This window comes from Bombina bombina, chromosome 1, assembly GCF_027579735.1.
Source record: "Bombina bombina isolate aBomBom1 chromosome 1, aBomBom1.pri, whole genome shotgun sequence".
NCBI classification, from domain to species: domain Eukaryota; kingdom Metazoa; phylum Chordata; class Amphibia; order Anura; family Bombinatoridae; genus Bombina; species Bombina bombina.
Genome location: NC_069499.1, coordinates 1,509,277,690 through 1,509,291,516, shown reverse-complemented (window position 1 = coordinate 1,509,291,516; position 13,827 = coordinate 1,509,277,690). Strand labels below are relative to the sequence as shown.

Below are 13,827 nucleotides of genomic sequence, written 5' to 3'. Positions count from 1 at the left end.
GTTTTGTTCAAAAGTAAACGAAATGGCTAAGCTAACGCCTAGATTTAGAGTTTTGCAGCCAAAGGGGTGCGTTAGGTACGCGTCTTTTTTTTCTAGCGCTGCTTCCAAACAACGCTGGTATTTAGAGTTCTCTGAAGGGCTGCGTTAGGCTCCAAAAAGGGAGCATAAAGGCATATTTACCGCCACTTCAACCCTCAATACCAGCGTTGCTTATGGTAGCGGCTAGCTGGAAAAATGTGCTCGTGCACGATATCCCCATAGGAAACAATGGGGCAGTTTGGGCTTAAAAAAAACCTAACACCTGCAAAAAAGCAGCGTTAAGCTCCTAACGCAACCCCATTGTTTCCTATGGGGAAACACTTTCTAAGTCTGCACCTAACACCCTAACATGAACCCCGAGTCTAAACACCCCTATTCTTACACTTATTAACCCCTAATCTGCCGCCCCCGCTATCGCTGACACCTGCATTACACAATTAACCCCTAATCTGCCGCTCCGGACACCGCTGCAACCTACATTATATTTATGAACCCCTAATCTGCTGCCCCTAACATTGCCGACACCTATATTAAATTTATTAACCCCTAATCTGCCGCCCCCAACGTCGCCGCTACCTTACCTACACTTATTAACCCCTAATCTGCTGCCCGGACCTCGCCGCCACTATAATAAATGTATTAACCCCTAAACCACCACACTCCCGCCTCGCAAACCCTATAATAAATAGTATTAACCCCTAATCTGCCCCCCCCAACGTCGCCGCTACCTTACCTACACTTATTAACCCCTAATCTGCCGACCGGACCTCGCCGCTACTCTAATAAATATATTAACCCCTAAAGCTAAGTCTAACCCTAACACCCCCCTAAATTAAATATAATTTGAATCTAACAAAATAAATTAAATATTATTAACTAAAGTCTTCCTATTTAAAGCTAAATACTTACCTGTAAAATAAACCCTAATATAGCTACAATATAACAAATAATTATATTGTAGTTATTTTAGGATTTATATTTATTTTACAGGCAACTTTGTATTTATTTTAACTAGGTACAATAGCTATTAAATAGTTATTTACTATTTAATAGTTACCTAGTTAAAATAAGTACAAAATTACCTGTAAAATAAATCCTAACCTAAGTTACAATTAAACCTAACACTACACTATCAATAAATAAATTAAATCAATTAACTACAAGTACCTACAATTACCTACAATTAAATAAACTAAACTAAATTACAAAAAAAACAAACACTAAATTACAAAAAATAAAAAAAGATTACAAGAATTTTAAGCTAATTACACCTACTCTAAGCCCCCTAATAAAATAACAAAGCCCCCAAAATAAAAAAATTCCTTACCCTAATCTAAATTTAAAAAGTTAACAGCTCTATTACCTTACCAGCCCTTAAAAGGGCTTTTTGCGGGGCATGCCCCAAAGAAATCAGCTCTTTTGCCTGTAAAAAAAACACAATACCACCCCCCAAAATTACAACCCACCACCCACATACCCCTACTCTAACCCAAACCCCCCTTAAATAAACCTAACACTACCCCCCTGAAGATCTCCCTACCTTGAGTCGTCTTCACTCAGCCGAGCACCGATGGACCAAAAGAAGACATCCGGAGCAGCAGAAGTCTTCATCCTATCCGGGCAGAAGAGGACATCCGGACCGGCAGACATCTTAATCCAAGCGGCATCTTCTATCTTCATCCATCCGACGAGGAGAGGCTCCATCTTCAAGACCTCCGGTGCGGAACATCCTCTTCCTACCGACGACTACCGACGAATGAAGGTTCCTTTAAGTGACGTCATCCAAGATGGCGTCCCTCGAATTCCGATTGGCTGATAGGATTCTATCAGCCAATCGGAATTAAGGTAGGAAAAATCTGATTGGCTGATTGAATCAGCCAATCAGATTCAAGTTCAATCCGATTGGCTGATCCAATCAGCCAATCAGATTGAGCTTGCATTCTATTGGCTGTTCCGATTAGTAAGAGCTGTATAAACTGGCGTTAGCCCAGAAAGCTCTTAACTACTGACTTTTTTCTGCAGCTGGAGTCTTGTCGGTAGAGGGTGTACCGCTCACTTCAGCCAAGACTCTAAATACCGGCGTTAGGAAGATCCCATTGAAAAGATAGGATACGCAATTGGCGTAAGGGGATCTGCGGTATGGAAAAGTCGGGGCTTGGAAGTGAGCATTAGACCCTTTCCTGGCTGACTCTAAATACCAGCGGGCGGTAAAAAGCAGCGTTAGGACCCCCTTTACGCTGCTTTTGACGGCTAACGCAGAACTCTAAATCTAGGCGTAAGACAATAAGTGGTCTTGAAAAAGGTCCCTGTGAGGACCAAATTGTTGACCTCATTTAGATTATTTTGGAATTCAGAATAAAAGTTTAAAATATTGGATTGTCACGTCTGCGCCGCTCTAGCTGTTGCTAGGGGCGCAGCGTCTCCTTCCTTGCTCGTTGTCAGGGCTGTGTCGGGTCCGGATGCGCACAGCGCTGACATCATCGCCGCATGCTCCTCTTGCTGATGCTGGTCCGGATTCCTGTGGTGCGAATCCTGCGCCTATGTAAGTTGCTCAGAATGATCTATCACTGCCCAAGTATAGGTGTTACTTTGTGTGCTCCTGGGTGTGATAGATCGGTATTCTCTGTATTGCCTTATTATTGTTGAACCCTGTCTGTCTGACTACGCTGCCTGTTAACCCCTAAATTGATGGATTGATATACTGCTGCTGAACTCTGCTTGTCTGACCACTCTGCCTGTTAACCCCTAAATTGCTGGATTGATATACTGCTGCTGAACTCTGCTTGTCTGACCCCTCTGCTTGATTATCCCCTATTGTTCTGGATTGCCTCTCTGTTGCCAAATCCTGCCTGCCTGACCATTCTAGTGGTTTACCCTTGGACTGCTTTACGTTGCCAAACCCTGCCTGGCTGACCATTCGAGTGGTTCACCCTTGGACTGCTTTACCATTACCAAACCCTGCCTGCCTGACCATTCTAGTGGTTTACCCTTGAACTGCTTTACCGTTGCCAAACCCTGCATGCCTGGCTGTTCTAGTGGTTTACTTTTTGGACTACTTTACCGTTGCCAACCCCTGCCTGCCTGACCCTTCTTGTGGTTTACCCCTGAACCCCTGAACTGCCTTTCTCTGATTCCCTGCCTGTTGCCGCCGAAGACTATCCTGCCTGTGGTGAGTGCCGCTTACCTTATCTTGCGAACTTTCTCTGCTCTGGAATATTCCCTATCATTCTCGACGCCAGGATAAGAAGACTACTGGCCGAGTTCACAAGCATTACATTATACTTGGGCCATGGAGCCAGATGAGGTGGCAAAAGCAGTTTATCTTCAGGGACAGATGTTGGGAACCCATACCACACAGTTGCAGAGTATGGATTCCAAACTAGAGGCTATAACTGCTCAACACTCTTCACTACTTACAGTGAGGAATACCGCTCCTGTTATTGTACCACCAGTCTCCGCTCCTAGTACTGCGGCTTCTTCCTCTGCTTCTGAAAAAAGACCCCGATTACAATTGCCTGATAAGTATGAAGGTACTACCGATTGCAGGGGTTTTCTAAACCAATGTAGGCTGCACTTCCGCAATGATCCTCACACCTTTCAGTCTCACAAGTCAATGGTCACCTTTATCATTTCTTTACTGAAAAACAAGGCCCTAGCCTAGGTCTCTCCTCTTTTGGAACAGAACGCTCCTCTCCTGCATGATGCGGATGCTTTTATTTCTGCATTATTTGCTGTGTTTGGGACTTTTGGTCGAACCTCTGCTGCAGAATTTTCTCTCCTGGATCTCCGCCAGGGCAATAGAACTGTGGCACAATTCGCCATCGAATTTTGCACCTTGGCACTTGAAACAACTTGGGATGGCAGTGCTCTCAAGGCAGCATGAACGCATCAAAGATGAACTCACTTATTGTGATATTCCTTCTTCTTTGGATGAATTTGTAACACTTTGTATCAGTCTGGACTCTCGCTTCCAGGAGAGACAAGCCGAGAGAGACAGAACTTGGCGGGTCCTTCCATCCCATCCTTCTATTCATCCGGTTTCTGCAGTATGCCCTACCCCCCTAACAGCTCCAATTACCCCAGTGGAGGAAACCATGGATCTCTCCTCCTTCAAACCCTCAGAGTCTGAAAGACAGAGCAGAAAAAGATTGAGACTATGCTTTTATTGTGGATCTAACAGCCACCAACTAAAGAATTGTGACATTCAGCCAGGAAAAGCCAATGCTTAGGGGATAACACTGGGGTACCTCTAAGCATGATCTCTACTAAATCCCCTCACTCCTCTCGGATTCTGGTACCTGTTACCCTTACCTTCCTTCAGAATACTGTCCACACTCAAGCCTTCATTGATTCATTTTGAGTCAGCACCCCTGACCTTGACTGTGGGAGTCCTTCATAATGAACAGCTGCAGTTTGAGGTCATTCATTCCCCAGCACAGCCTTTCAACCTTTGTCTTCCTTGGCTTCGGACTACACAATCCACAGTTCGACTGGGCTGAAGGACAACTGGCCTCCTGGGGTACCTCCTGTTTCCACTCCTGCCTTACTAAAGTCACTCTTCTGCCAGCATCTCCATAGCTAGTATACAGACTTTGCAGATGTGTTGAGAAAAAAGCAGCCGACGTGCTGCCACCCCACTGTCCTTATGACTGCAAAATCGACCTCTTTTCCAGAGCCCCACTTCCTAAAGGGAGGACTTATCCACTCTGCAAAGCTGAAACCAAATCCATGGAGGAATAAATCCAAGAGAACCTAGCTAAAGGTTTCATTTGCCCTTCCTCCTCTCCTGCTGGGACAGGCTTCTTTTTCGTCAGTAAGAAGGATGGTGGGCTCAGACCCTGCATCGACTACAGGGCCTTGAACAACATAACTATCAAGAATTACTATCCCATTCCTTTTGATCACCAAACAGGATGCTCGCTTCTTCACCAAGCTGGACTTGGGGCATACAATTTGATTTGTATCTTCCCAGGCCACGAATGGAAGACTGCCTTCAACACAAGATCAGGGCATTATGAATACCTTGTAATGCCCTTTGGGCTGTGTAACGCCCCTGCAGTCTTCCAGGCATTTGTCAACGATGTCTTCCGTGACCTCCTCAACGGCACTGTCATTGTCTATTTGGATGACTTCCTTGTTTTCTGTTCCACTTTAGAAGAGCATCATAAACACGTGAGACAGGTGCTTCAATGTCTCAGACAATTCTTTGGTAGCCAAGCTAGAAAAATTTGAGTTTGTTCAAATTCAGATCCAATTCCTTGGTTATGTCATCTCAAAGGAGGGTTTTGCCATGCAATTTTAGAATGGCTTCAACCTACTTCATTAAAGTAATTACAGAGATTCTTGGGGTTCTCCAATTATTACCGCAAGTTTATAAAGAACTTTTCTCAAACAGTCGCTCCACTCACTGAATTGACAAAACAGAACAAAGACTGTAAATATTGGCCTCCTGAAGTCATAAATGCCTACTCTCGTCTGAAAAAGGCTTTCTGTTCTGCTCCTGTGCTCTGCCATCCTGATTCTTACCTACAGTTCCCTTTAGAGGATGATGCCTCTGAGATAGGGGCTGGAGCAGCTCTAACCCAAAGGGATCCTTTGACTTCCAAGTCACACCATGTAGCCTTTTTCTCTAAACGCTTTACTCCTGTAGGGAGGAATTACAATGTGGGTAATCGTGAACTCTTAGCCATTAAGATGGCTTTGACTAAATGGCATCATTGGTTAGAGGGCACCGCAAATCCCATTCAGATTCTCACCGACCACAAGAATCGGACTTACCTAGAGACTGCTCATCGACTCAATCCTTGACAGGCCAGGTGGGCCTTGTTTTTTTCCCGTTTTAACTTTGTGGTCTCTTATCTTCCTGGGACCAAAAACAAGAAGGTGGATGCCCTTTTCAGTCACTTCCCTCACTCAAGCGATTCCTCTGAAGCTCCTATTGAACACATCATACCTCCCTCCTGTATGGTTGCTCAACTAAAAACCACCAATCTGCAAAGACTGCAATGTGCCCAGTCTAGTAAACCTCCTGGAGCCCCCGTGGCCTATGATATCATCTTTGTACCTCTGAACCTACGCACCCCTGCTATCCTTGAATCATGATAGTAAACTCTCAGGACATCCTGGTTTGACTAGGACTTTTAAGCGTCTTTCCCAACATGTATGGTGGCCTACTATGAAGTCTGACGCTCAGGATTATGTGAAAGCTTGCACTACTTGTGCTGCCAACAAGACTCCCCGATCCTTGCCCCCTGGCTTGCTCCAACCATTGTCCATTCCCAAACAACCATGTACACACATAACTATGAACTTTATTGTGGACCTCCCACCTTCTGACCACCATACAGTTATCTGGGTTGTGGTGGATCGGTTCTCCAGACTGGCTCATTTTGTACCCTTAACAAAACTTCCTTTGGCTCTTCTCTTACATGTGGTACGACTTCATGGTATTCCTGTGAATATTGTTTCCCACAGAGGTCCACAATTCATCTCTACCTTTTGGAGAGCCTTTTGCAAGTTGATTGGAACCACTGTTTCCTTGTCTTCTGGCTACCATTCTCAGAACAATGGACTAACAGAGAGTAAGCCAGGATCTCAAGGCCTACCTTAGAGCTTTTGTCAATTCTCTCCATGCCAATTGATCTGACATGTTGCCCCTAGCCAAGCTGGCAAGAAACTCATTGGCACTCTTCTCTACAATGTTTCAAGCTGCAGCAGGGTATCAACCTCGTGTCTTCCCTCTTTCTGCTCAGTCCACTGGGGTTCCTGCTGCAGATCGACACGTTACTGAACTCACCACTCATTGGTGACGTATTCGCTCTCAGCTACGTTCAGCTGTGTCTGGATACAAGAAGTTTGCTGATCATCATAGAGCCTCTGTACGTGCCATCTCGGTAGGTGAACATGTTTGGATCTCTACTCAACATATTCATCTATGTCAACCCTGTCACAAACTAGGGCCTAGGTTTATCGGACCTTACAAAGTCCTGAAAAGACTGTCTCCTGTTGCCTACAAAGTGGCCTTGCCCAAAACCCTACGCATACACCCAGTCTTCCACATCTTTCTACTCAAGCCTTACATCAGAAATATATATACCTGACTCAGAGCTCCTCCTCCTCCTCTGCTCCTGGTCCATGGCAACCCTGAATATGAGGTTGCTAAGATCCTGGACTCCAGATACAGGGGCAGACAACTACAGTATCTTGTACATTGGAAGGGTTATTCTGTGGCGGATCGTTCCTGCCCATGACGTATATGCTCCATCATCTCCAGAGTCCATGTTGCTCATCCTTTGAAGCCGACTCTGGTTGAGAGGGGGGCTATGTCACGCTGCGCCGCTCTAGCTGTTGCTAGGGGTGCGGCGTCTCCTTCCCTGCTCATTGTCAGGAGCTGTGTCAGGTTTGGATGCGTGCGGCGCTGACGTCATCGCCCCACGCTCCTCTCACTGATGCTGGTCTGGATTCCTGTGGCGCGAATCCTGCGCCTATGTAAGTTGCTCAGAACGATCTATCACTGCCCAAGTATAGGTGTTACTTTGTGTGCTCCTGGGTGTGATAGATCGTTATTCTCAGGATTGCCTTATTTTTGTTGAACCCTGCCTGTCTGACTACTCTGCCTGTTAACCCCTAAATTGCTGGATTGATATCCTGCTGCTGAACTCTGCTTGTCTGACCACTTTGCTTGTTAACCCCTAAATTGCTGGATTGATATACTGCTGTTGAACTCTGCCTATCTGACCATTCTGCCTATTAACCCCTAAATTGCTGGATTGATATACTGCTGCTGAACTCTGCCTGTCTGACCACTCTGCCTATTAACCCCTGAATTACTGGATTGCTATACTGCTGCTGAACTCTGCTTGATTAACCCCTATTGTTCTGGATTACCTCTCTGTTGCTAAACCTGCCTGCCTGACCATTCTAGTGGTTTACCCTTGGACTGCTTTACCATTGCCAAACCCTGCCTGTCTGACCATTCTAGTGGTTTACCCTTGGACTGCTTTACCGTTGCCAAACCCTGCCGGCCTGACCGTTCTAGTGGTTTACCTTTGGAATACTTTACCGTTGCCAACCCCTGCCTGTCTGGCCCTTCTTGTGGTTTACCCCTGAACTGCCTTTCTCTGATTCCCTGCCTGTTGCCGCCGAAGACTATCCTGCCTGTGGTGAGTGCCGCTTACCTCATCTTGCAAACTTTCTCTGCTCTGGGATATTCCCTATCATTCCGGCTCGACGCCGGTTTAAGAAGACAAATGGCCGAGTTCGGTCTGATAGTGGAATATCCCACCAGCATTACATGGATCAACAAAAGACCTGAGAGTGCCTCTTTCTATTTCCACTATCTATCTATCTATCTATCTATCTATCTATCTATATATATATATATATATATATATATATATATATATATATATACAAACACACGTGTCCACCACCAGTAACAAGATTATGACTAGCTGAATGCTCAAATGATGGTTAGCATTTTTTTTACCAATTAAGTATTTTTTAATAAGTTATGCACATTTTTATTTTTAGATATAATGCTAAGGCACAATTAATAGACTACATTATAGTGTAAACATAAACTTTAATATGTACTGGGAAACCAAGAAATGTATGTTTCACTTTATTGCTATATTTGCTTTATTGCGGTGGTCTGGAACCGAATCCGCAATATCTCTGAGGTATATCTGTACAATCAGTGCAAACTGGAGAAAAACTGTCAAGCAATGGAATGAGATTGGAATAGGGAACGTCATTAACATGCTTAATATATCTTGCAGGGCAGGTTATCAGACAGCAAGTAGTTTTTAGAGATTTATGTGAATAATTAGTAGGGTAAGTAATATGGTACATGATATGGGAGGAAGATAGGCACATGAAAACATGAGTCATCTGTACTTGAACTAAAAAAATGGAAATAAGACTTTTGCATTTCAAAATGTAAATCCTTGTATATTATAACCAGCATATCTCTCTCCTATTTTCCCCTAGAAATTGTCAAAAATGAAGATTCCGTGGAATACACTGAGATCCTAGTTAGAGGCAATAACAGTTAAACAATGTGAGTTTTACAGCCACTGGTCTTATTCAACTCTTCAGTTGAAAATTGTTGCAGAAATATGGATTCCCTAAAACTACAATTTCTAGATTATACATGGCAAAAAATCCTTGGCAAGTAAAAACTGAACTCGGATTAGAACATAGTCTGTATTTGTTAAATTATAGGTTAGGAGGCAGCTTAGTATAGATGAATTGTCCTAGATGTGCCTCTTTCAATGCTTGTGAGATATCTCAATACACACACACAAATATATAGTATTGTGCAAACGTCTAAGACCACCATCCCCAACTAGTATTTTTGATAATTTAGTAAAATATATGTAATATGTGTGTGTGTGTGTGTGTGTGTGTGTGTGTGTGTGATATCCACTCATTTTGTCACGTTTTTAGGAAATACAACTGAATATTTTTTTATTTTAAAGTAAATAAGAATGTGTCTAAAACAGATTTTTACTAACCAATAAATACATTTCTTCACATATAAAGTAGATCCATTTAAAAACTGGTAGGTATATGGTGGGTCTTTGACATCTAAAGTAGTTTAGGTAGATAACAGACAAAAAATAATAATAATTCAGAATTAAAAAGAAGAAATCAACTTTTGCAGAAACAAAGGTCAAAATATATGTTTGCCAGGTAGGCAAATCTACTGTAGTGTGTGTATGTATTTATATGTGTGTGTGTATATATATATATATATATATATATATATATATATATATATATATATATATATATATATATATAGTTTTAGTTTGCAATCCAAAGGAAAAATAAATTACATTAAAAGATAGGCAAGAGCTAAATTTGTTACTCAATTTATGCATTTTCTTACTATTGCAGGTCAAGTGAAATAGTTTAATATGTGAAAGGATAGGAACGTGCACAAAAAGAGAAAACATAGAGAGAGCAGCCATATAGTGTAGTATGTCCTTATTCATCAATGTTCATATTAAGACTAATAAAGAGCGAGAAAGCTCCATACAAGATTAGACACACTTTTTATTTTGATAGTTTTATTTCAGCCAGATTACGAGTTTTGCGTTATGGCTGGCTCGCTAATAACTTGTACGTTATTTTCACCGCTCATCTATCATAGCGCTGCTATTACAGGTTTGCAAAAACCCGGCTTGTGCAGGCGATATGGTTGCGTTGAGCTCCATACCTCACCCAAATACAAGCGGTGTTTTGACGTGCTCGTGCACGATTTCCCCATAGACATCAATGTGGAGAGCCAGCTAAAAAAAAAAGCCTAATGCCTGCAATTGTAAAGCTCCGTAACGCAGCCCCATTGATATCTATGGGGAAAAAAATGTATGTTTAAACCTAACACCCTAACATAAACCCAGAGTCTAAACACCTCTAATCTGCTGCCCCTGACATCGCCAGCACCTACATTACAGTTATTAACCCCTAATCTGCTGCTCCCGATATCGCCGACACCTATATTACACTTATTAACCCCTAATCTGCCACCCCCAATGTTGCCGCCACCTACCTACACTTATTAACCCCTTAACTGCCACCCCCAATGTCACCATCACCTACCTACACTTATTAACCCCTAATCTGCCACCCCCAATGTCGCCAACACCTACATTACACTTATTAACCCCTAATCTGCCGCCCCCAATGTCGCCGCCGCCACTATACTAAAGTTATTAACCCCTAAACCTCTCGCCTCCTACATCACTAACACTAAAAAAATATATTAACCGCTAACGTAACCCTAAGTCTAACCCTAACGTAAACCTAACACCCCCTAATTTTAACATAATTAAAATAATTCTAAATAAAACTTACTATTAATAACTAAATAATTCCTATTAAAAAATAAATACTTACCTGTAAAATAAAACCTAAGCTAGCTACAATATAACTAATAGTTACATTGTAGTTAGCTTAGGTGTTATTTTTCTTTCACAGGTAAGTTTGTATTTATTTTAACTAGGTAGACTAGTTAGTAAATAGTTATTAACTATTTACTAGCTACCTAGTTAAAATAAATACAAATTTACCTGTAAAATAGAACCTAACCGGAGTTACACTAACACCTAACATTACAATAAAATTAAATAAATTAAATTAACAAAATACAATTATCTAAATTACACTCTATCAAAATAAAAAAGCCCCCCCAAAATAAAAAACCCTAGACTACACTAAACTGCCAATGGCCCTTAAAAGGACCTTTTGTGGGGCATTGCCCCAAAGAAATCCGCTCTTTTACCTGTAAAAAAAATACAAACAACCCCCCAACAGTAAAACCCACCACCCACACAACCAAACCCACCAAATAAAACCCTATCTAAATAAACCTAAGCACCCCATTGCCCTGAAAAGGGCATTTGGATGGGCATTGCCCTTAAAAGGGCATTTAGCTCTTTTACATTGTCCAAAACCCTAAGCTAAAAATAAAACCCACCCAACAAACCCTTAAAAAAACCTAACACTATCCCCCGACGATCCACTTTCAGTTTTTGAAGACCGGACATCCATCCTCATCCAGGCGGCAGAAGTCCTCCTCAAAGCCGGCAGAAGTCTTCATCCAAGCGGGCAGAAGTCTTCATCCTGACGGCAACTTCTATCTTCATCCATCCGGCGCAGAGCGGCTCCATCTTCAAGACATCCGGCGTGGAGCATCCTCTCCACCTAAAAAGGCTGCCAATAGGGAGCAGAGAGGCCTGTCGCGCCTCCATCCAGTGCTCCAATCATCTGAGTCTAAGCCAATCTCCAATAGGTGTGTCACATTCACACCATTCTGTTTACTTAGTGCACTGAAGCTGTGATCATATAATATCACTACATAGTCCCCCTGACCAATCAAACTAACTACTTGTCTCATGGATTTCCTCAACACATATCAATGATCTATAGAACACTGCTCATTTGAGAATATTTAACATCTCCCCACTTGCACATCGTGAAGGGGGATGTACCCTGTCGTAGTTGTTATTATCCCATTGGGCTTATACACAGACCTCGCCCGCTGTAGGCGTGGCCAAAGAATGTTATGACAACAACCTAACATACCGATCAACTTTAAATATAAAAATTTAAAAACTGTCAGCATCAAAGTTAACAGTGTCCAGTCTTCTAATTCCTTACGAGCTCCCTTAACATGTATCCACTAGAATCACTGATCCCGATCGCCACCTTCGCGCTCTAACAGAAACACAGACCCCAAAAATGTCTCCTGACATTCTCCTAATCAGCACGTCCCCAAAGTGCAAACGTATCCTCCATCTTCACCCTTATGCGGCAAGACCTCACAGTAATATTGTGGGTGTGTTCACTATCCCTACCGTACCCCACCTAAAAATGAGCCATTACATAGAAACCTGGAAACCTCTGTGGGAGTGGCCTGTGGAAGCCCAGTAAATACTATGTGAGATGTCACTGCAAGTGATCGCCCATTTTCATCAATGCTCCTATACACTATAACCACTAAGCTCATAGGACACTACCTTTTTTGGGGGGGGACTGTCCCCACGCAGGATTAGAACTGGTGTGACAAACCATACCCTCCTTAAACTCAAAATGTAAAAAAATCTTTCATATTACAAAAAAACTTATCTAGTCCGCCTCATCCTATCACTATGTCAAATATCATGACCATACCAGATGAAATAGAATATGAACTATAGAATCAAAATTAATAGAACATTAATAGAGAATAAATAAAGCACTAGCCATAAGACTCCTGGCCATCAGGGCTCATAACTACCGCTTACCGAGGGGTCAACCCTACAAACCTACCCTCTTAGCGGTATCTGATCCAAAATCTCATCAGAGACAGGACAACCGACCAACAAACAAAAACCCAATAACATTGGCTAATATCAGAACCCCTATCCCCCGCTACTGATCAACAGTGGGTATGCCTAAACACCACAATGTGAATATAGTGTGAAAAATATCAAACTTATACTTTTAAAAATTTAAATTTAAAAACAACTGTAAAACATATATGACTAGACTCTCTAATGGTATCACTCAATTACAACTACATTCAACTTCTTCATATGTTCTAATCTATTTTACTTGACAGGTGTAGATGTACTGAAGAATGGCATCATATACACTCATTAACATAAGTGTTGTGAAATTCTTCTGTGCTTAAGATTTTGTTCAAATCATGGGACCAACCCCATCAACTTCCAGCCAACCTAATATCTTGTTATCAGATCATGAACTCATAATTATGCTGATTGTGCCTGACAGGGCCGCCCCTGTCAGGAATACCATTCACTCATGATCGTGGACTCTCATCAGTAATGACTCTCATCCGTCACTTATAATCTCACTAGAGGTAGCATTGCCACCCAGTGTGTACATTTAGTCCCCTTGGGCTATGGGTGCCCAGCTTGTAGATCCATCTTGTCTCCTTCTGTAGGAGGATCTTTGCTTTGTCTCCACATCTTCTTAATTTAGGGACGTGAGCTATGATTCGAAATCTCAGATCCTGCACAGTATGTCCCACCTCCATGAAGTGTTGAGCCACTGGTAAGTCAGATTTTCCTTTCAGGATAGCAGTCCGAATACTAGATCAATGGTTCGCCATCCGAGTTCTTGCATCATCCACTGTCTTCCCTGTATAAAACATCCCACAAGGGCAGTTAAAGAGATAAACCACATATGGGCTGGATGTTGAAAATGTGTGCCTGTAATCATACTGCTACATGTGACATAACTAATACATCTGTAGCAACCTTTCTTCTTGTTTAA

The 13,827-nt window shown here is 42.4% G+C and overlaps 1 protein-coding gene across 6 annotated transcripts in view; it reads left to right on the top strand.

Moving 5' to 3' along the window:
* Positions 1-13,827, top strand: part of MILR1 (mast cell immunoglobulin like receptor 1) — a 267,612-nt gene that overhangs the window by 234,145 nt on the left and 19,640 nt on the right. For all 6 annotated transcript variants that reach the window (XM_053708026.1, XM_053708062.1, XM_053708053.1 and 3 more), the window contains one exon: positions 9,031-9,100. In XM_053708026.1, coding sequence (XP_053564001.1) covers positions 9,031-9,095 — 65 coding nt within the window. In that variant the 3' untranslated portion in view covers positions 9,096-9,100. The remainder of the gene's footprint in view (positions 1-9,030; positions 9,101-13,827) is intronic.